Raw genomic sequence first — 23,494 nt, 5'->3', positions numbered from 1 at the left:
GACGTCTTGTCAACGCCCAGCAGATTTCACATAAAAGCAGAACTTCACATGTAGGGAAACGGGTTGTAAGGGTCGGTTCGGTCCATATAGGAACGAATGATGCCGATATGAGTATTAACTGTTTGTTCATGTTTTTTGCTACTGAGGTACTATTACAACATGAAATGGTTCCAAGGGATATTCAGATGCAAATATGTGAGAAAATAGCCTTTTGATGATGCTGGATATAAAGGGCTCTCAGTGCTCTCCCAGTAGGTAATCCAGGTGCTGCGTTGAGGGGTGCAGATGGAGGGAGGGGTGGGGTTTGACTGACCGCCTGGCTGTAGAAACACCTGGTATAACAATAAAAATAAAAGGAGGGGGGAGAAAAATCCTGTTTATTCAGATTGCGTTTTTTTTCCTTACTAAAAATCCCTCCAAAATGTGTAAACGTCCTTGCTTTCACAGTGCTTTGTGACAATGGCAAGCCAACTTATCATATAATGTAAATTCTTAAAAGCAAGCATAAGTATTTTCTTCAGTAAAGGTTAACGTTCATATATGGAGAAGGGCTCTATGCTGTCCATAATGAACATTTGAGATGTCTCATGTCATTATTATGTAACAAGTTTTTAAATTTGTGAGTGTTGCATATATGTCATATATATTTAAATATCTTCTTCACAACTTAAACATTGTTCTGGAAAAAGTTTGTGTGTGAGTGAAGTTGAAATCTGGAATTCAAGGTTTGTATTTCAATATCCAAAAGGAGAAAAAAAATTCCAGACATTTTGGATGCTGTTTTGTATATAAGAAAAAACAGAACAAGTAAAAATATAATTATCAGCATTCATATTTTTGAATTACCTGTACAAGTTATTTACTGTTAACTTGACCAAACGCTTGTTGTCATATCAGCTTAATAAAAAAAAAAGATTAATTATCTCAACCAAATCAACTTCCTTAATTTTTTTTAAAGGCACAGAAAATGAAAGTAAGTAGTTCTCAGAAACCATGATTAATTTGGCAAATATTAGTACAGTGATCAATAGGAAATCTATATTTTTAAGCATTTTCAGTTTATACAATAAATGTTTGAGTTTTCTTTTCTTCAGTCTGTAGCATAATAATTAATTTAATGAGTTTGTTATTAAAGTTTTGATTTAGAGCAGAATGTGTTCCTAATAACTTTAAGCGCAAGTAAAAAAAAAATACAAAAAAATGTTAGGTTTAGTATTCACTTTAAAAAAAACATAATTTTTTAACTCAACTTTGCATATCTTTAGTTATAGTACTGACTAGTTGCCATTATTAATACGAACAAAATGAAGTGCAGTTTGATTATGTGATACGATGTCCTGCCATACAAGCGTGCGTTAAATTCTGACCAACATATCTAAAAATAGCACGCGGTTGACGTCACTCAGCCAAACGTGTATCAGTCGCTGGATGCTGGAGGGGACGGGGGTGGGGTAAATGAGTTTTCTTTTCTTTTTTTTTTTAAGCGGTGGGATGTGGGCGGGCCTTCCTGTCAATCACTGCTCACAGCCAATGGACAACATCGCGCTCACTGAGATTCCCACGGTCCCTCCGCATCCAGCCAATGGAGAACGGAGACCAGAGACAGTGGGCGCGAGCGTTGTTGGGAGGAAAATAATCGATGACGCTCCTCTCACTCGCTTTTCTGTTAGGACTGTCAGACGCGCTGTCCCTTTGAGGGATAGAACAAGATATCCAATCAGAGGACTCCTGAGCTTACCGTTGCAAGGATGCAGCCAATCATCGAGCGGCTCTTAGCTGTCAATTAACGGATGATTCGGCGAGTAGGCGGAGCGTTCGCCAGCCTGTAGTTCCGTCATCTCGCTCGTCTCCGAGGCTACGGGGGGCCAATGTTGATTTGGATGAATACCTGCAGTTGCCGGACCCAGCCTAGGTTGATTTGTTTTTTTAAAGCTGGGTTCACCACCGGAAAACGGGACGCTTCGGACTGAGAATATTGCTCGCTCGCGCCGGGAATCGTTGTTTTTCTGGACTGAGGAGAGGTGGGGAGCCGGGGGTGGGGAGGGGGGCTCAATCGGCGGGGGCTGCAAGGAGGGTCAGGCGGAGACTGTATCCTCCGTGCTCGGGCCATCTGCGCCGAGCTCGGTCTGATGGTTCCACTGAAGCCCTAACCAGGGGGCCGGGGGTCCACGGAGAGGATCTGAAACCCGGCGTCGGCTGCGGATGACCGTGGAGGGGAGTGGAGCCGCTTTCTCAGCCTTTCCTCGCCGTGGCGCCGCATTAGCAGCAACTGTCGGGGATTCTTCTTCTTCTTTTTTTCTTTTTTTTTTTAATTTTATTTTTTCTTCTTCTTCAAAACGGGTTAACGCTGCGTTTCTGCTGGGTAGAGAAAACACAGAGAAGATCTAAGAGAGATTAAACCGGCTTGAGGAGGCTGCAGGGCGGCCCAAAGCCACTGATTGCTCCGTTGACAGGTTGTCATCATGGGCAACGCGCCCACGGCCAGAAAGGGCAACGAGATGGAAAGCGGTGGGTATCTCTCTCTCTCTGTCTCTCTCTCTCTCTATCTCTTTCTCCCTCTCTCTCTCTTTCTCTCTCTCTCTCTCTCACCCCCATCCCCTCCCCTCCGATCTGTACCTGCTCCGTTACATCCTCATGAAACGATGAGAAACAACGTGACACAGCATCCCGTTAAAGCTTCACACCACCTGCCCCCCCCCCCCCCCCCCCACCCGCTACCTCCATTCATTACGACCCGCGAATTGAGCTTTAAAACTGTATGCGTGTAGTAATTACGCAGCAACGCTTCACTCCATGTCCATATGAAGCATCTTGATCGGGAATCGATTTTAGGCTCTGTTCGTGGTGCGTTAGTGAGGCATGGGATTCTACACAGCAAGTTTTAGTCTATAGTCATCATTTTACGAGCTGCAAACCAGCCGAGAGCGAGTGCAAGCTGCGGCTATGTTAGCGTCTCCACTTCTCTCTTGCGCTCCGATCTTGGCAAGATCGCAAACGAGCTATGTGTCAGATGTTTCCCGAACACTCTGTGCCTGTTGCTTTATGGAAATAGATATTGTTGTTGACACTGGTCCCAACACCCCCAGTGCCGGCCCAAAGCATCGGCGAACTGCGAAGCTTCTCGGAAGCTCGGAATTGGTTTGTGGGGTTTAATTGGTTTGTGGGGTTTAATTGGTTTGTGGGGTTTAATTGGTTTGTGGGGTTTCCTTCAACAAAAAACTTGAATTCACATTGATAAATTCACCACTGTCTGCACACATTGCGTGGAGGGATATGTGTACGTATGTTTAGCATGTTTGGAGTTATGTTGAAACTTTGTATGCTACTTGAGCTGGGGAAACATTTCGGGGATATTTAAACATTTTTGCAAATAAGTCATAAGTATTTATGATCTATGTTTTGTTACACGAGAACCAACTGTTCAGACGGACTTCCCTGAATAAAAATAAAAAAATATATATTACAATGTAATGACACATTTCTACTTTTTTGCTAAATTAAATGTTTCTTGTGAGGCTTTTGGTTCTGGATATTATTTAAAAAACTATTAATTATTCTCACATTCGTGCAATTTTCCCCTCAACTTTGCAGTAGTAGTTATGTAAAACTAATAAAAACCATTTCACAGAATAGAATAGAAATTCCTTTAGTGTCCCACACTGGGGGAATTCTGGTGCAATCAAAACAAGTACGTTCACACAAAGATTATATATAATCTTTGTGTGATTAATATATAAACTAAATGATAAAAAATACTTTGTTGTAAGGGAAAAGTCTCAACGTAAACGCTGTGCATTTATTAGAAATAGCGTACCGTGGTCCAAAGGAATCCACAACTGGAAATATTCAAAGTAATCAACACCCAGCTGAATCTTAATCACATTTCATGTGTGGTTTGTATTTTCTTTTTTTTATTGCTTTTGGTTATTATGCTTTTCAAAATGTCTTTTAGCATGAACTTTTCTGTATGAAATTTAAATTGATTCGTCTTTGAGAGGGCAAACTTGCATTAGTATTTCATTGTCACTATTTTTAGTTGAAAATGGTCTCACAATGACAATAATATCGTCTATCGCAATCATTTCTGGGGCAATTTATCGTCCAGCAAAATGTGATCCGTAGGCAAAGGCCCGTTTGGGAGGCACCACAAAAAAATATTCCACACATCCTTGGCCTGGACCTGCACTCACAGCACCTGTGCTGTAAGCTCAATGCAAATTTATTGTTGAGCAGAAAATGAAAGTCTTCCAACTCTTTGCACTATAATATAACACGAAGCGTCAGAAAGTGGTTTGCATGTCAAAACATTAGCGGGACATGTGCTACAAGCATATGCCACATGTGTAATGCTTAAACACGGTTGCTGTGCAACGAGGATTAGTTAGACTCTCCTCTGCTGTGTCGTCTACATTCAGGCGGTTTGTCAGTGCCGAGCAGATACTTGCTCAGCCCGTTCGTATTTATTTATGTATTTAATGTTTGAGAATCATAGATTATTTGCCATGCAGACTGGAAAGTTCTTACTCCGCTTCCAGTTTCAGGAATCGGCTCTTAGAGTTTCAGGAAAGCGTAACACGATTTGCACCTTCTTTCTGTTTTAATATAAAAGTATCTATCAAAAAAAAAAAGAAACACGTGAAATTTCTTACCACATCCACTTAAACATGTGATTATGCTGTCTTTTTGAGGTGTTTTCACAAGTAGAGTTTTGAGCACTGTGACTGGATGAGTGTGTGTGTATGTGTGTGTTGGATGCAAATTATTGTTTGGAACTGCTTTGCATGTTAGTCAAAGTTGTGAAGTAATGCCACAAATAACAGTGAAGCAGGATGTAGGTTTAGTCATGCGTTGTGCAGTTGACCTCTAAAAATATCAGCAGACTCTTAAGTATTTCTGTGGCATCTCTCATTATCTGTAACAACAAACCGCTAACACACGTTTCTCTCGTCCTCCTGCAGTCAAGGAGTTCCTTGCTAAAGCCAAAGAGGACTTCCTCAAGAAATGGGAGAATCCTTCACAGGTTTGTGTCTGCTTGATTCACCTTAATGTGCAGAAAGTGGAAGACACTCTTGCAGTTGTCATTTATGTTTTGCCCAACTCTGGCTTAGGACAATTTCTGTCTGTCAGCCACACAGAAATATAGAAATGAATAGTTTTAAAGTTTTACTGCGACGTCTAAATTGTTTGGCTCGTTTGAGTGTAACAAGGTTTGATTGGAAGGCGGACACCCCACCTTCCACTCAGCTGAGATTTAAGGAGAAACCAACAGTGACCACTGCATCAAGTTGTCACTTTCTAATGACCTGATCAGTGGTTAATATGATTGTGTCTTAAAATACATCAATGCAGTTGTTGTGACAATTGTTTTTTATGGTTTACCAAAGTGTTTTCTCTACATCGCATTGTGCACTGGCAGGTATTTGCCCAGTGGTAAAGATTAATCAATCGGTTACGTTTTTTTTATTTAGCAGATTTTAGCAACAAGGCATTTCAAACATCATAAAAACACGAAAATACAAAGTCATAGAACATACGGCAAACATTTCAAACATTACTTTTTCCCGTCGTTACACATCAGATTGTTGATTCGTGTTTCGTGATTGTGTTTCAAAAGCAGCTCTAAACAGGTGGGTTTGTAGTCCAGACTTAACGGCACCCAGTGTTTCAGCTGTTCTGCAGTTTTCTGGAAGTTTGTTCCAGATTTGTGGTGCATAGAAGTTGAATGTTGCTTCTCCGCGTTTGGTTCTGGTTCTGGGGATGCAGAGCAGAACCAGAATCAGAAGACCTGAGAGGTCTGAAGGTTGATTCAACAACAGCTAAGACGTTTTTATAAAAAATAATGAATCTTTTTCTGTTGTAGCACAACAACCACACAAACTCCCAACAGTTAATTGAAATACTTTCATAGATGTGGGAGAAAATCCCAAGTTGAGAAATGTGAACATTTCTCAACATTGTCTACTCATTTAAATGTAATTGAAGCGTTTTGGTATCTTAAGCTCTGCTGATTGAGGAAGTTTTAGTCAGGAATCCACAACCTTATTAGTTCCCCTGAGGGATAACTATTTTTTCACTTAGCCCCTCTTCAAACTGGGAAAGACCAATAATTGATCCCTGTGTAAGTCAGGAAATGGTGACTAAAAAGAAAAACTCACAGTAAGATTAACAGCATCACTTAGTGACATTTTGGGGTCACTAATTGATGTGACCTCAAGACCAAGTGAGCCAAAAGACCAAATGAACCACCTCAATGTCCAGACCACTTGATGCTGCAATTGTAACCATCACCGTTTCTGTTTGCAGCAGTGAATAAAGACGGACTGGCTCCAAATTTCTGGCCAATTTTCGATTTCCAATTTTTGTAAAACTGTGACCCGCCAATTCCAGTTTTCTCTTCAGAGAATGCAACCATCACTGTTTCCAACAAATACAGCATCCCGTTTACATTCCCACAGGCAGTTCTTTATGCATGTCTTCATAGTCTTGTAAAAAGCCTGTTTCTGCAGAAATATATAGCAGCACAGTTTGGGCAGTTCTCCTATCACACACGCCCATTACGTAGAATGTAAACCTGCTATTTTTTCCATACGTTGTATATTAGACCTTACTTTACAGTGCCTATCTTATTCTTTTTGTTATTACGAATACTTTTATGTCCGTCTGTGGGCATCCGTTGCATGCGTTTATAAAAATGGCTTTGCAATGGCGCCTCCCGCCGTCCTTTTTCAGAAAAACGTGCTAACCCTTCCTGTTTTCCATGTGTCCAGAACACTGCTAGCCTGGAGCAGTTTGAGAGGTTGAAAACCTTGGGCACGGGCTCGTTTGGCCGCGTTATGCTGGTGAAGCACAAAGAAACGGGACAGCATTACGCCATGAAGATCCTCAACAAGCAGAAGGTCAGTCTCGACAGAGTGGGGGTCATCGAGGTCGCAGGAGGGCGGGCGGAGTTAGGAGGGCTGGGAGATGTTATCGTCATCGAGATGCTCATGTTCAGTGTTGCCACTTGTTACTTGTGGGAAACACTGACCTGTTTTTTATGGGTGGGGGGGGGGATGCCTGGTGCTTCGTTCAGGGAGCATCAAATCCAGGTGTAAACTTCATCCCTGATCATCCTGCTAATAGCAAATGAGAATATTACTGTGGTGTAAGACAGGAAAAGGTTGTTGAGTTGTGCTGGTAGTCGCTGAAAGCTTTTAAGTTCTTTATTTGACAATCTTTTATGGATGTTTTTGTTGTTGTAGAAGACCCAAACGGATCATAAGAACTGAAAGGGTTTTGGAGGATACCGCATCTGGTTCATGACGCCGAAGTTAGCGTCTGAGTTTTTACTTCCCTTCAGAAGTGAAAAGCCGATTTCATGTTTTATTTTAAGGAATCTGGACTGCATTTGATCATTTCTGGTTAAAAGTTTAAAAAAAACAAGCAAAAAGGAAATCGCTCTTTCTAAAAGACAATTCAGACATTTCCGATGTCTGAATCGGTATCACGGCCGCTTTAGAGTGAGTTCGACAGGCCAACGATGATGTATGTGCTGGTCAAACCCGGCTGGAGTTACTCTGCAGATGGTGTGAACTGATGCGGTTAGGACAGTGGAAGCCAGTCATGCTGTTCTCACAGTGACCACAATGAAAGCGTCAGCAATTCAAACACGAGTCTTAAACTTGGAAATCATCTGTCGAGCCTGAAGAGCTTACCTTCATTTCCGGAACGAGCAGATACAATGGCTAGGTAACGTTTTGTTAGACGCGCTTCACTTTGATAAGAAATGTAAGAAGGGTGTTTTACATTTTTAGAGATGTTACGCCGAGAGCGATGTCAGTAAACTCTTGTTTTGACTATTTCAGAATCCTTAAAGTGCAGTTTCTGATGAACTGTGAAAACAAAAAACAACGGTGTTCTTAAGTTATTCACAAAATAACATTAAAATCTCATTGTCTTGTTTTCCAAACCCCAGTATCAAGTGACTAATCTAGTATTTAACTGTTTAGTGAAAGTAAAGCTTGTATACCTCTCAGATGATGTTAGGGTGCTCTTGTAAGACAGTTGTTGTTCTTTTATTACCTAATTCAAATTTCACAAGTCTTTTATGTGATCAATCTGAGTTCCTTTCCTTCTTCTGAGTTTGCTTGTGTGTGTTTTGCTTGTGTGTGTGTGACCTCCAGGTGGTGAAGCTTAAGCAAATAGAGCACACTCTAAACGAGAAGAGGATCCTCCAGGCTGTCAGCTTTCCCTTTCTTGTGCGGTTAGAGTATTCATTCAAGGTACGGAGAACGTCTGACGGTGTCCCTGTTTGTTTTCGCGGGCGGTCGCAAATTGGACGTTTTGGCGTTCAGGCCGACTGTCCAGAGCTTCTCCTCAAAACGGCCTCCGAAAGCATGTTAGCTTGACAGAATCAAAGCGTTTCAGACCACAAAAATAAAAGACAGTGAGCTAAAAAGATGGGCGCTCGCCCTCTGCTGTGCTTAATTGAATCAAACTGGCTGCTGCTGTTGTTGTGAAGTCCCGCGCTGTTTCTACATGGCGCTGCTCCGTCCTGTCTGTTTATGTGGCGTCAGTCGCCTCTTTGTATGCAGAGGCAGCATCAGGCGTGAACTTGTCTGTCGCTGCATAACGAAATGATTGTGTGGCACGTGAGCATGTGGAGGGAGCGTGAGCTCCAAACGCTCAGAGCTCTGATGACCCCGCTGCTGACCTCTCCATTTAGACCCACCCGCGTTTTGGTGTTCACCTCGCTAACCATTGCTCATTTTGTACCGTAAGATTTTATGAGAATAACAGTCATAGTTACTGTTTAATCACGTAACTAGTGAGATGCGCCGACCAGTTAAATGTGGCCAGTTTCGGATCATCGCTTTTGTAAACGGTCTGACCTGCCGAGCTTCGATTAAACTGCGTTTAAAATAAATTCCAGCTTTCGCAGTGTGATTATTAAAACGTTTGCTGGGAACGAATGTGATATTCTACCATGTCCGTGAGAGAACAATCGCAGTAAATCAGGTTAATGCTGATCGTAAACAAAGACAAAATGTTTTGAAGTTTTAATCTGGAAATGTCTTTATCTTCCTCTATTAGCTATTAGCATCGTTAGCATTGCTGAATGCTAACGATTCAGCAATGTTTGTGTGTGTTTCCTAGAAATTACAGACCTAAAGCAATAAAAGTAGGAAATGATTAAAGGAGCCAAATGATTAAGACCCATTTATGTTGTTTTATTGGTTTCCAAGTCTGACTACGTTTATGGAAAAATGTCAGATTTCTCCAGATGAAAATCAAGATTTCTGGAAAAATTTTGACTTTAAAAAAAACCAAAAAAAAAAAACCATTACCTCAGTTTCAGATTATTTCCTCTAGTTTGGATTTAGAACATCAAAATGTGACTTTTTGTCCAGGTCATTCACCAGAAAAACGTAAATTTGAGAATCTAAACATGTCATCGATTCACTGCTTTTTTAATGCCTTATTTAGAACCTGTAGTTTCTAAAATTGATCCAGTTTAGATGTAATTCACTCCTTCTTCTACAATCAGAACACATGTAGCCAATCACAAGCTGAGTGACCTCCCATTCATAAACTTTTTAAGAGCCTATCCAATCAAGAGTCTTTAATAAATTTGCATAAACCAGTCCAGATTAGATTCATTACCTCTGTTGTGTTGTCGCCTCTTCCGAGACCGTAAACCCGCGTCTCAGCAGAACAAAACCAGGCCGGCCACGTGAAGAGGTGTCAGCAGTGCTCTTGCACCTACACAGACTAACCCAGATGAGGGCCGTGCTCCAATTATGTCCTTACTCAGGTTAAGCTGTTTAGACGCACCTGGTTGGGCAGGCATTCAGTATCCTTGAGGCCTTAAATAAACCTATTATCGGTCCATGTGTGCTGCTCTGCACACGGATTGAAGTGGCACCGATGAACATGAGTCTATGCCACCAGTCATTCTGAGAGGTCCAGTATCACATTTGTATATTAAAAAAGTTTTCAACGGAGTAAAATTACAGGTAAAAGTATTTTATTTGTAAGAGAAGCCTTCCTCAGCTCTTATGCTGCTGAGCTGCTGTTCTGCAGCCCAAAAGAGACAAACTGACTCTAGGGTTCACCTTTGAAGCTGGTATTTTGAGTTTTTGTGAAACTATTTTGTCACTTTATTTGTGTTACAGTCTTGTCATTTAAGGTTTACTTCACCAAAGCAGTCAGGGAACACACATTAGCAAGAAGTTCAACAAGCTTTGTGCTCAGATTCCCATGTCTTTTTCCAGTTTATTGTGTGTTTGTATATCTAATCTCCATCCTTTTATTTGTGCATCCAGGACAACACCAACCTTTACATGGTTATGGAGTATGTACCAGGTGGAGAGATGTTTTCCCACCTACGAAGAATTGGCAGATTCAGGTCAGTGCATGTAACAGTCCCTCAAAAATGTTGCCATGATTTTGTTGTTGTGATTGTTTTGCAGCCTGAAATAACTGATTTTGCAGTTCCTTTTTCAAAAAGTTGTGGTCAAAGTTGCTTTTTCTAAGCTTTATTTTGCCATAACATGATCGTTTAAAAGCCTCCCAATAAACGACGGGATTTTAACAGAGTTAAAACTTAAAATGCAGGTAACATTTTCAATTGCCTTCTTAAAATAGCAAACGTAATGCAAATAAAGTCATGTCCAAAGGAGTAGTCAGAGTGCAAAAGAAGAAATCCTAATTGGTCATTCAGGTTAACATGAACTGTTTGCTCTACAAGCAGGTCCTGCAGAACGTCTCACAAGGGTTTTTGCAGGAAAAAAAAAGAAAACGTCACCGCTTAGCGTCACGCATGCTTTCATCTTCCAGGTGCAGGCTTCTGGAGATGTCGCAAAACAGGAAGTTAAATTATTAACTATTATTGAGGAGATTGGTCAAAATTCAGCCGAGTTCCAGTGATTGCTCAGAAAAGATTGAAATAATAATAAAAAAAAAAATGTTAAGGTGATTCGTCGGATTTGCAGAGAAGTTGCAACGGCTGCTGAAAAGTCTGAGAAAAGAATTGTGAATAATGAGTGAATTTGCTCTAACGGTTGCTAACACAACTTCCTGAAGTTACTGATTGAAGTGTGCATTCAGGAAGCGCTCAGTAGTTTCTGATGACGGCCATGAAGATGTTTTGCTATTTTTGTTGCTGTGTCTTAATTCTCCAAAGTTTTGACCAATCTGCTCACCGCTGTGCTTCTGTTGGCGCAGTGAGCCGCACGCTCGGTTCTACGCTGCTCAGATCGTGCTGACCTTTGAGTACCTGCACGCTCTGGACCTGATCTACAGAGACTTGAAACCTGAAAACCTGCTCATAGACCAACAGGGCTACATACAGGTCAGAGGTTCTGTTTCTTCTCTCACGATCTTTCGGTGTTTTGTGTCCTGGTTTTCATTTTTGTTCATGTTTGTTCATAGTTTCGCTGTAGGTTTTGGCCATATTCAATTTATATTTCGATTTATTATCACAAGGGTGTTCTCATATCAGCTCGTTTCTTTGTATTTAGTTCCTCAGGCTTATTCTTGTGTTATTATTTGTGCATTTGGATTTATTTTTCTGATATCAGTTTTTGTGTTTTTCCCTATTATTTTGAAATTGTTTGAGATAAAATGATTTTTTTTAATCACAAACTGGGATTTAAAGGGATTAAAGTCATTAATTCCACACTGTAAAAAAAAAAAAAAAAGTCTCTAATTTACGGTAAAATACCGGTGCAGCTGTGGTTGCCTGAATTTTAAATAAATTTCGTAAATACGGTAAAATTCTGGAAACCACAGAAAACCAAGCAGGAGAGTCTACATGTTCATAATTTCCTAAAAATCTGAAAAAGAAAAAAAAATATAGAAAACTGTCTGGAAATGAAATTTATATTCATATTATTGTAGTAAAACTGGAAGAGTCTTGAATGGTTGTGTCGCCCCCTTGTGGTTTAATGAGAAATAACAGCAAATATTTCTTTCTGTTCCAAGATGTTTTGTGTTCCATCTATCTCTGTCCATTTTATTTCTGTTGTTTCTCATTAAAATAAATGTCTGTCAGCTCTTTTTTTCTCTCTCTCTCATTGCTACTCAGGTTACAGATTTTGGCTTTGCCAAACGGGTAAAGGGCCGGACCTGGACACTGTGTGGCACCCCAGAATATCTGGCTCCAGAGATCATCCTCAGCAAGGTGATCCATCTTCCCTTGACTTTTATGTTTGTTTGCTTGTTTGTTTGTTTTTGTTTTTGATTTAGTTTTTTATTCGAAGCCTGAAGTGAGGCAATCTGAAAATGCATGAAAGCACTTTTTTTTTTCTGTTTTAACATCACAACAACATATATATATATATATATATATATATATATATATATGGTCCTAGCTGCGATGAATAACACAAAAGAGCAAACATATTAAGGAAATTGTTGATATCTAATATTGATTGTGCTTTAAAGAGAACTTTCTCCACCTGTTTACACCGGCAGGGATATAACAAGGCAGTGGACTGGTGGGCGCTGGGTGTTCTGGTCTATGAGATGGCAGCAGGGTATCCTCCTTTCTTTGCCGATCAGCCAATTCAAATCTATGAAAAGATTGTATCAGGGAAGGTGAGTTTTGCTGTTTTCATTTTTGAAATGTTTGGTGTTTTTGACTGAAGACGGACTTCTCCACTCTGTTTCACTGTTTAGTCTCGCGCTTTTGAGAGAAAAGTGTTATTAATTTCCAGTACTTTTCTCTTTTATGTTGTTTAAAAACTCAGTGATTTCTGGAGACTTCTTCTACAGTACATAAATGTTTCGGCAAGAAATCCAGATGTTTCGTGGTACATTATTTAATTTTTGGGATTTATGGTCTTATATAAATAAGTCTCACCAAGACTGAGTAATTTCAGTTCTTGTACATAATTCGACGTAAGAGTTTGACGTTTTTATAAGACGTGAACCAAAAATCTACAATGCAAAATGTAACAATTAACTTTAAAGATGAAAGTTTCCCTTCTTATTAGAGAAATCAGAATTTTCGTTGAATAGTTTTTTAAGACATTTTAAAAGCTTTTAGAGCTATATGTTAATATATTGAATTGCAATATCATATTCACTAAAGACTGCTTGGATGCAATATTTGACAGGACATATTTTGTATGCAATCCAAACAAAATCTGCGTGCCAGGAATGATTCTGGTCTGTTGAGATACATGTTCACTGTACGGATGTCTTCAGATTGCAAAATAGTGGTGGGAACGTGATGACAATGGAAACAGAAAAGAAAATAAATTAAATTGTGCGTTAAGTAGCATCCCAGTTACGTTTCCCAGATACCGTGGAGCCCTATTTTAAAAGCAGTAACCGTCTTGCACCGGTGTCAGATTTCACTCCTTCAGAGCCGGTGCCATGCGGCTCTTAGACGTGTCTCAGCTTCAGCAGACCCGAATCAAACATTTAGGTCATTAGCAGGACTCTGGAGAACTTGACTGCAGCCTTTTGACTCAAGTGTTGGTGAACTAGAGATACAGGTAAAAGTTTCAGGACGCCGCTCCTCGAGGACTGGAGTTTGACACCATTAGAGTGAATCAAGGCGAGTTCAGAAACGTTTTCATTTTGTAAAAAAAAAAAAAACAATCAGTTGGAAGTTGATACCAACAACCGTTGGTGCAAAAAACCAAAGTGGATTTCTCCTTTTCTTGTTCGTGTAGGTGATGGACAGACTAACAGATGAGGATGAGGATAGGCAGGAGTTCTCCAAGGACTGTGGTGTTTGCAGACGACATTGTGGTCTGCAGTAAGAGCAGGGCACACGTAGAGGAAAAGCAAGACAGGTGGAGGTGTGTACTGGAAAAGAGAGGAATGAAGATCAGTTGCAGCAAGACAGAATGTGTGTGTGTGAATGAGAGGGGAACAAATGTAACGGTGATGTGACAGAAAGTAAAGGCAAAAGAAGGTAGAGGGCTGGGGTCAATCTTCCAGAGCAGTGGAAGAAGTGTGGAAAAGAGGTGAAGAAGTGTGTGCGAGTGGGGTGGAATGGATGGAGAGAAGCGCAGAGTTGGATGTGTGATAAAAGTGTATCAACAAGAAAGTAAGGAAAGTAGTGACACCGGCGATGGTGTGTGGTTTAGAGGCAGTGCCGATGAAGAGAAGACAGGAGGCAGAACTGGAGGTTTCACAGCTCAAGATGTTGAGGTTCTGTTTGGCAGTGATGGAATGAGCAATCAGAGAGGCCAGGCTGAGATGGTTTGGACATCCGCAGACATGTCAGTAGGTTGGAAGCCACGGAGCAGGAGGCCGAGAAGAAGACCAAACCCAAGATTTATGGATGGACATAAAGTTAGTTGGTGTGAGCGTAGAGGATGCAGAGGATGCTGTGGCGACCCCTGAAGGGTAAAACAAAAAGGGACAACAAAGATGAGAAGGATTCCCAATGCTCCCATTCACCTGCTTTTTTTTTTTGTTTGTTTGTGTTTTTTGGTGACTTGTTGCGGAAGACTCTTTTTGGCTCTGTAACTGTGCGTTCACACAACCGCTTCTTCTACTTCCTTGTCCTCAGGTTCGTTTCCCGTCTCACTTCAGTTCAGACCTGAAGGACCTACTGAGGAACCTCCTACAGGTGAAGGCAAAAGTCGAGGAAGTTCTGAACTTCCAGTGAGGCGTGGTTTATTTTTCCAAGACCTCCAAGATGATGGGAACGTTCTCCTCTTGGTTTCAGGTGGATCTCACAAAACGCTTTGGGAACCTCAAAAACGGAGTCAACGACATCAAAGGACATAAGTGGTTCGCAACAACTGACTGGATTGCCATCTACCAGAAAAAGGTACGTTGGTGTTTCTACGTTGTGTCTCCGTTTGCACTGGATTTGATTGCGATTCGGAGCCTTTTATGTTTTTGATGGGTTTTTTTTTCTAGGTGGAAGCTCCCTTTGTTCCAAAGTTCAAAGGTCCAGGCGATACCAGCAACTTTGACGACTATGAAGAGGAGGAGATCCGCGTCTCCTTCACCGAGAAATGTGCCAAGGAGTTTGCTGAATTCTAGAGTTAGAGGAGAAGAAATAAGGAAAATAGGGAAAGTCTAAGGTAGGCTGGTCAAAAGGGAGACACAAGAAAAGTGTACTGTCTTCTGTCCAAATATAAGCACCAGCTACAAAAAAAGAAAAAGGGAAAAAAATCGAATAGAGGTGTGTGGAAAAAGAGAGCGGAGACTGATAACCAGCAGTGTTGCCTTTTCTGTTGCGTTTCTGTTGTGTTTTATTTATTGTCGTCTTATTTATGAATCCCTTTATAACGACGCTGTGTTTCATGGGTGTCGGGAGCCCCACCGACTTAGAGTTGCCTCTACGCATTCCCGCCCGAGATCTTCCCGTTTCTGCATCCGTTTCTGTTCCGTTCGTTTCTGCGCCACAGCAAAGACGAGTCAACACGTCAATCTGCCGGTCATCGCACGAGCGCGCACGCAAGATATCATCGGTTCATGCCGATGAGATGGTTTGAGCAAAACACAACACACGTTAAGATAAATGCCCATGTGATATATAGTTTGTCTTGAGTTCACCTGACCCATCTCATTAATGAAACACTTCAAAGGCACGAGGGGCCAAAAGAAAGACGAAACAAAAAGTCAGGTACGTCTGTTGTGTAACTCCATCTACGGCTCTTATTATTGTTAATATATACAGACTTTGTACATATCTGCAGTACTCCATTTTTAAATGTTAGTAGGTACTTAGTGGCTCCAGTGAAACCATACCATGCTAACGTTACAGTACGACAACATACCAATAAAAAGGACGGCTTTCTCTCAGTTTCGACGGTGTTGTCAGAAAAACACCAACCGCATAATGGAAACTCAGGTTTGAACATATCACTTAACAGACATTTATCTCCATAAAGCCTAAGGGTCAGCAGGTAAATCTCGGAGTACAGATTTGGGAATTTGAAGTTCTGGTTTTAAACGAGTTTAAAAGGAACAAAAAAAAAAAAGAGGGACTATTTAGAGTTTTAGTTGGCGTCTTCCACACTTTATCCCTTCCAGAATATTTGGTCAGTTTTGATAGAAAAGCACTTCCTGTTTCAGCTCAGAGCTAATTTACTACATGAGATTATTCTACTTGTTGAAACAACCGTTTGGCCCCCCTGGTTTTGACTTTTAGACACCGTGTGAGGCAGAGGACCTCCGACTGCTTCTGGCTGAGGGTCAGCAGCGCTCCGGTCTGTACGGATGGCAATCAGGATGGTGGGCTTTACCTTGATCATTGCTCATATCACAAAAGAGAACCATGCAAACTCTGTCATCATTTCTTTTGTGTGTGTTCAGGACATGCACTAGTTTTGCTAAGTTTCATTTTATGTGTATGTATTGATGATCTGAAAATGATTGGTACTCTGTTTGTCAAGTTAGAGATGGGTGAAGCACCAGGAGGTGAATATGCATCGGGGAATTTTGTATTGAACATGTTTTTCCTCAGAGAATTTGTTTCCAAAGAGGCTATTGGTATAATATTCACACCAGATGTTGCTAGCAACCCAAATAATCTGTGCATGCAAAGAAATAAAAGCAACTAAGTCCATAAATCAGGTTGCATATTATAAAGTTGAATTCTCTTAAATATTTGAAAGAAAAGCTTTAAGGTGTCTCCCGTATATAGAAACCAGTTGAAGTTCTCAGTTGTCATTTTGACCTATTTGATTAAAACTGTCTTCAGATTTCTTCGCCACTCCCTGATAACCAATTATTTCTATAGAGTTTCTAATTATGTTCAAGTCAGGTGACTCACTGAGCCGTTTTTCTGTCCTCTGGTTCCTTTTCCGACACCGGATTAGAAGTTCCCATGACTGTATTTTTGGGATCATTGTCTTTCTGAAACGTGCTGTTGCACTCCTTCCTATCTTGCCGCTGGCATTTTAAAAGATACCTGTTACATGAGGAGGAAATTAAGGCCATTTTGTAAAACCTCAAATCCTGTCATGTTTTTCAAGTGTTTGTTACTTTTGATCAGCTTTGTCTGTTTATACTAGAGACAAATAGGACAATTTTTTTTAATGCTCTGCAGTCATGACCAGTCATGTATTGCGTTTTCATAACCACGCCATCTTTTAATTTCTCCTTAGAAAGATTAAACAAAAAACAGACCCTATGGGAATTACATTTCTATGCTCTGAGAGCGCCCCCTAGTGTTCAAACAATTACTAACCAAATTAATCAGAACACAACAGCTGCAGCTGACATGACTTTGTAGCAGCTGCTGCATGTATAACAACCACTCCCATGTGGCAAGATTTTGTTTATATTATAATTAAAGTCATGTATAGTGACGCAATATACATTATTTTCCAATAAAATAATTTCCTGGAGGCAAAAGAACGATACAAAATATTGTAACGAGGGCATTACTAAGAATATCTTGGTACATTTCTTCCTATAAATGCTGCCAGTACCACATCCTGTAAGACAGGCCCACAGTATAAGGTTCCCCCCTCCGAAAGTCACTATCAGTGTGGTGTTTTTGGGTTTGGTGGTCAATGCCATTTCTTCTCCAAACATTGTGTGCAGTGACATTCAAAGATTAATGCTGGTCTCATCTAAAGATGATAATCCAATTTTCCACTGACTTGACCAAAATGTTCTATAGCAGACTTGGAGCAAACTTTCCGGTCAATGAGGCCATTGTGGTTTATTTCCATGATTTAAAAAAAATTGGATTACTAAAGCTCAGTGAGAGCAATTCTTTGCTTTTGGAGACTTGTTCTGATCACTCTTTTTTGTCAGAAATGTTTACAAAAACCACCTAGTCGTGGCTGATTTTTGGTGAAATTGTGTTCTTTCCTCCTCCGGATAATGGCTGTAATGGTTCAGTGCCATTTGTATTTTTGCAATAATAGGGTAGTGGAGGTCGTAAAATTGCTTCTTACGTTTTTCTGGCGATAGCATAAAAGACAAATTGTTTATGCTCTCGCCTAAATCAGCTGTCATGAATTATTGACAACTGAACTAATACGAGACAGGATTGCTTACTACGCAGTTACAGATTTCAGTTATGTTTTAGTTGCCTTTTTCACTCAAGCTTATTACAAATAACTTAATTTCTGGAGTAATTTAGGTCGATCTTGCTGTGAGTGGGAGTTTCTTGGGTTGCTACAGACATCTAGTGTGAATTTTATGTCAGTAGGACTAATAGAAATGTGTTTACTGAGAAGAACTATGTTTGTTCATTGCTTTCCTGCTATAACTTGTTGAAATATCCTTTTACATGTTCGCCAAACAACCTGGTGATTTGAAGCTTACGACAAAGGCCACCTCGGATGTTCGGGGGTCTCTTTGCTTGACACAGTTTGACAGCAGGGCATTAAAACAATGTCCTGAGAGGATTAAATTTTGTTTCAGGCGTTAAATTATAATTTAATCTTTTACCTTATTAGGGATGTGAAATATTACAGTTCAGATAGGCGCAAGGAATTCCTTTCATCATGTTTTCTGTCAAGAGTCTCAACTTCGTGAAAAATCTCAGATATGAGAAAAATATGATTGGCCTTTTGTTTGAAATACACATCTGCAATGTTACTAGTCTGTGTGCGTCATTTGTAAATTAGAGTGGTGTTTGAAACGGCTTAACATGGAGGCATTGTCCAGGTGGACGACTTGGGTTCACAGTATCCTTTACCACACGTGTCTCTTAGGAGAGACCATTCCCGTCCATCTATCTACTGTCTTCCACTTATCCAAGATCGGGTCCAAGAGGGATCCCCAGACATCCCCCCACCCCCATTAGCATGATCCGGCTCATTCTGGGGGATCCCAAAGCGTTCCCATGCCAGATGGGACATATAATCCAACTAGTGAATTCTGGGTCTTCCCCTGGGTCTCCTTCCAGTGGAATGTGATCAGAAAACGTCCAGAGGGAGGCACCCAAGGGGCATTCTGATCAGATGCCCAAACTGCCTCGACTGACTGTTTCAATGTGGAGAAGCATTGACTGAGTCCAACCATCCTCCAGAGGAAGCTCATTTTGGTCGCTTGTATCCAGGATCTCATACTTTCAGCCTCTTTTCTTATCTTCTTACCATAGGTGAGGGTCAGAACCTAGGTCAGTAAATTGAAAGCTTAGCTCTTTTTTCAGCACAACACGTCACAGCTGCATACAAAGCCCCAATCCATCTGTTGATCTAGCATTCTGTCCTGCTATCACTCGGGAACAAGACACCTAGATACTTAAACTCCTCCACTTGAGGCAGAGCCTGACCCCTGACTGAGAGGGGAGCCGTCTTCCTTAAAGGAGCTGACTCTCATCCTGGCTGCTTCACACTGTGCAGTGAACCACTCCAGTGCCCACTGGAGGTCATGGGCTGAAAAAGCCAACAGAACCCCCATCTTAAGTAAAAAAAAAAAGTAAAAATGAGATGCTGAGGTTTCCAAACCAGACGCCCTCCCCTACAGGATTATTCCTTGAGATCCATGAATATCGGTGGAGTCCAGAGCACACTGGGAACAGGCTTCACTTTATGCCGAGGATACAGACCCCAGCTCTTGCTTTGGCCACTTTGGGCAGACATAGATTGGATACCCAGCCAGACACCCCATACTTGTGAAGAACAGCTTCCAAAATACCTGGGATGGACCTGGTCATAAGCCTACTCCAGATCCATAAACGACAAGTAGAACTGACAAGCAAACGCACTCAGCAGTTCTGCAAACTAAAAGATGTAGCCCACTGCTCTATGAGCCACATCGCACTTCCTGTATCCGAGGTTCAGCTATCAGTCAGAGCCTCCTCTCCGATACAGCGAAGGTCTGATTTGGCTTTATCGATAAACATCAAATAAGAGAACTTGCAGGAAGAGACATTATCACGTCTGGTAAAAATGTTAATTACAGAAATACATTAGTGTAGTACCATAATATCACACATTTTTTAAATATTCCAACTTGTTATTGAAGTCAATTTACTCAGTGAGGAATGAAATACCATGTTAGGAAATAATTGCTTTCAACAATGTGACACAGTTACTGGGAGCCCTGTGTTAAGACTTCAAACAGCCACCTTTTTACAATAGTGCAGCACAACGGCATTTACAGAGATGGACTTTTGGCCGTTTTCCTTTACGTTATCCTCTCTAGATTCTCCAGAGTCTTGGCTCTTCAAACTATTTTCAGTTTACTGAAGCCACCAGGTTTTTCTCTAAATCATCAGGTATTTCAAAGAACTTATGATGCCCTAATTAACAGGCTCACAGCGTTACAGATCCTCCACCGTCCTTCAGTCAACATGACATTTACACGTGTTCATACTTTGTTTCAAACCCACTTACAGTGTTTGTTGCTGAAAAGCTTAATCTCTGTTTCATCTGACCAAAGCTCGTACCGCTGTTTAAGGTCTCAGTAGAGTTTTGTAAACTGTCCGTGTTTCTGTTAATGAAGGAGGGACTTGGAAAGGCTTCGTGCCTCACATGCAGCCGGGTGGCTTGTAGACGGGATCTCATGATTGTTATGGAGACTTGGCATCCCCCAAAGATGTCGTTATTTGCTGCAGTTCTCAGTTCAGCTCTGTTCTCTGAATTAAAATGTTTCTACTGCATCTATTTTAAAGGGAATGTTGGGACTAAAAAAAAGAATGGCTCTGGTAACTTTGTTGAAAATAATCTATTACATTCTATCATTCAATTATTTCCCCCACTGAATAAACGTACTCAAGAGAAAGTTTGGACTTTCTATTTTTTCTAGTGGGAGATCATCCCGCTGCAGTAAATTCTGGATTCATTATATGTTTTGGGGGTTTTTTTGTACACTTCTTTGGAAAAATAGGTTTGTCTTGTCAGTTCCCTTATTACAAATGCAGAGTGGGTTAAGATCTAGAAACACTCAGTTCACATCTCTCACATCGTTTAACACGTATGTGGTAAATTTGTTGCAGTTTAAGCTGCTGGTTTTATGGTGAAACTCTTAAGGCAAAAGTGTGTTTACTGGCTGTATTGTTATTACTACTGTGTGAACAGAGACAGAATGCGAGTTTGGTCGGAGTTACAGCGAACCTGGAACACTTAATTGCAGAATAAAAACACATACTACATCTGGAACAATGGTCCACTGTAACATTATTTATTTTACCTTGTGATTCACAAGGAAAGAGTCTGAAATTTTTAGGCGCCTTCATAAAATGACCTAATGTTATGCTTCACATTTGTTTTTCTCTATCCTTGTGTGTTAAGTGGTAGGAAATGAATTACCACAATAAATCTGGGGCTTGTTTATTTTGTTCATGCCATGTAAGGCCACTTGGTTTGAATTAAAAAAAAAAAATGTCTCTCTTGAGTTGTTATGTTCAGTGTTCTGTCAATTTTTTTCTTGATGAATCTGAAGATATGTTGGCAGAAAGATGGCAGCCTTCTGGTCGTCATCCGCTTGCTCACTGGTTATGATAGCCTAATTTATAGACTATTACTATCATCATGATATTGTTTACATCTGTGGTTGGGACATCACATCCCCAACATTTCCTTCATGTCGGGTTCAGTATGCAGCATCCTTGAGACACTTTTGCAGAGACACAACTTCTTCTCAGTGCAGGCACAATGCTGGTACATAAGAGCCTACTGTCGCACTTTTTAGGGAAATGAGACCTCCCTCCTCCCCAGCCAGTGTAAACCATATCGACCCATGCCACACACACACACACCCATACACACAAAACACTCTTGTGAATGGAAGCATCTGAAGTCACGGGAACAGTGACATAAAAACAAGTGTAATATTTTGCAACATGAGTATCATTCCAATAAAGTTTTACTTGTAAAATCTCCCCTGAACTTGTGTCCTTACTGAGTAGTGTGTGTGTGTGCGTGTGTGTGTGTGTGTGTGTGTGTGTGTGTGTGTGTGTGTGTGCGTGCGTGCGTGCGTGCGTGTGTGTGTGTTTGAACAAGGACAAGTTCATGGAGAAAGAAAATGATGGTGAGGTGTGTAAATCATCCTCTAGTAAAGACTGACTGGGGTATTGGTTATCTCCCACCCTTTCCATTCCTTGCCTTTGTGAACTTGTCTTTGTCCCACCAACCATGAGTGCAGTGGTTCCTAAGCAGTCTGGAAAAGTAGACAAAAGTATGAAATGTGTTTTCAGTATTTTCCAGATCTGGATAAGTATAGAGAAAAAGAAAAAAAAAACTCTACCTTTATGGAAATGCTCAGTCGGATTCCTCAAAAAACCCAAAGATGATGGTAAGCTTCAGAGAGCTTCTATGTTTCTTTGCGCTGTGATGGATGAGTTTGGCTGTAAACCTTCAACAAAGAGTACAGACACAAGGCGAGATAGTTCCGCCTTAAAAGCTGTGTGCATCTGTTTTGTTGGACGGAGGCGCCATCTTCAGTCCACCTTAAACGCACAATGTGGCCAACGAACGCTGGAGTTCCTACAGGGCTACGGCAAGCCGTTTGTGTAAATATTTCACATCCCTAACATAGTTATTGTCTGCTAGTTTGCAACAGCTGTAGCTCAAAGTGTCCTCATATTAATTAATTATGTTTGCTTCATTTGTCCCTAACTTTTAAAAATCTAAACCACACTGTTAGTGATGTATAACAATACATACACCAGAAATGATTTTAGATTTGTTAAATCCCAGATAATGTCAAAAGATTCTCTTTGAGACTTTTGAGAAGTTAGAAGTAAGCTTCTCGTGTGTTAATTCCCAACATTTGGGTTATGCAGAGACACATCTGTGGGTGCAATTTAAGGTAGCACTTAAAACAGTTTGTGTCCTTGAGTGACATCACAGGAAAATCTTTTAATAAAATCAGACATGGTATCAGAGAATTGTGGATCTACAGGAATCCACAATGTGAATGTGCGACTGTGGCGCAGGAAGTATAACATTTGGTGGAAGAAGTTGGAGTCAGAAGACCTGCAGTGCAGGAGCTTGGACTCTGCAGGTTGGTGGTGCAAAACTTTGAAGGGCTGCGGTGCAGGAGATCTGTGACATGGCCGATTAGGTGGCCAGGACCGATGGTAGAGCAACCTGAGGCGATTGACGTATGTGCCTTGAAAAGCCCTGATGATGGTCGGTGATGAAGGCAGAGGAACCTTGGGGAATCTGGAAGCCTGCAGTGCTGAAGGTCTGGAGGATTGTGATGTGGTTGGCGACCCTGAAGAGCAAAAATCGCCTGTCACTTTGCTCCTGACACACCTAAGCCTGTAGCAATGAGCAATAAATCAATTAAATGTATGATGAATTAAAACAAGCTCAAAAATTTCCATTTTCTCCTTTCTCTCTCTCTCTCTCTCTCTCTCTCTCTCTCTCTCTCTCTCTCTCTCTCTCTCTCTCTCTCTCTCTCTCTCTCTTTCTACCAAAAACTTGGATGACAAAAGTCTTCCAAGTGCTTTGGTATCAATTAGCCCTTTTTTAAAGAACAAATTTGCTTACAGAGACTTCATAATTAATTTTATTTGTTGTTTTGTTTACTTATGTTAGATATTTAAAATGTCTTTCAATTTCCATGTTTAATTTTTTTTTATCTTTAAGGGTGTGTTCTTTCATTGTATGCCATCATTACC

At 40.8% G+C, this 23,494-nt stretch overlaps 1 protein-coding gene across 2 annotated transcripts; it reads left to right on the top strand.

Moving 5' to 3' along the window:
* Positions 1–1,416: 1,416 nt before the first annotated feature.
* prkacab (protein kinase, cAMP-dependent, catalytic, alpha, genome duplicate b) lies at positions 1,417–21,755 on the top strand. 2 transcript variants are annotated; one of them, XR_536344.3, is made up of 11 exons: positions 1,417–2,508; positions 4,959–5,020; positions 6,768–6,896; positions 8,163–8,261; positions 10,305–10,387; positions 11,206–11,332; positions 12,068–12,163; positions 12,457–12,579; positions 13,665–13,793; positions 14,513–14,572; positions 14,672–14,743. XR_536344.3 is itself a non-coding variant. In XM_008436763.3 (11 exons), exons 1-11 carry the CDS (start codon positions 2,463–2,465, stop codon positions 14,992–14,994), a joined length of 1,056 nt encoding a protein of 351 aa, XP_008434985.1. In that variant the 5' UTR covers positions 2,047–2,462; the 3' UTR covers positions 14,995–21,755. The 2 variants fall into 2 exon arrangements, 1 of the variants encoding a protein (XP_008434985.1); XM_008436763.3 differs by lacking the exon at positions 13,665–13,793 and adding an exon at positions 14,869–21,755 and having other exon boundaries at positions 2,047–2,508; positions 14,672–14,776.
* Positions 21,756–23,494: the final 1,739 nt, after the last annotated feature.

This window comes from Poecilia reticulata, chromosome 1 (genome assembly GCF_904066995.2).
Source record: "Poecilia reticulata chromosome 1, P_reticulata-male-v2, whole genome shotgun sequence".
Classification (NCBI taxonomy): domain Eukaryota; kingdom Metazoa; phylum Chordata; class Actinopteri; order Cyprinodontiformes; family Poeciliidae; genus Poecilia; species Poecilia reticulata.
Note: the sequence above shows the minus strand (reverse complement) of the source record. Positions and strands in the feature narration are given on the sequence as shown.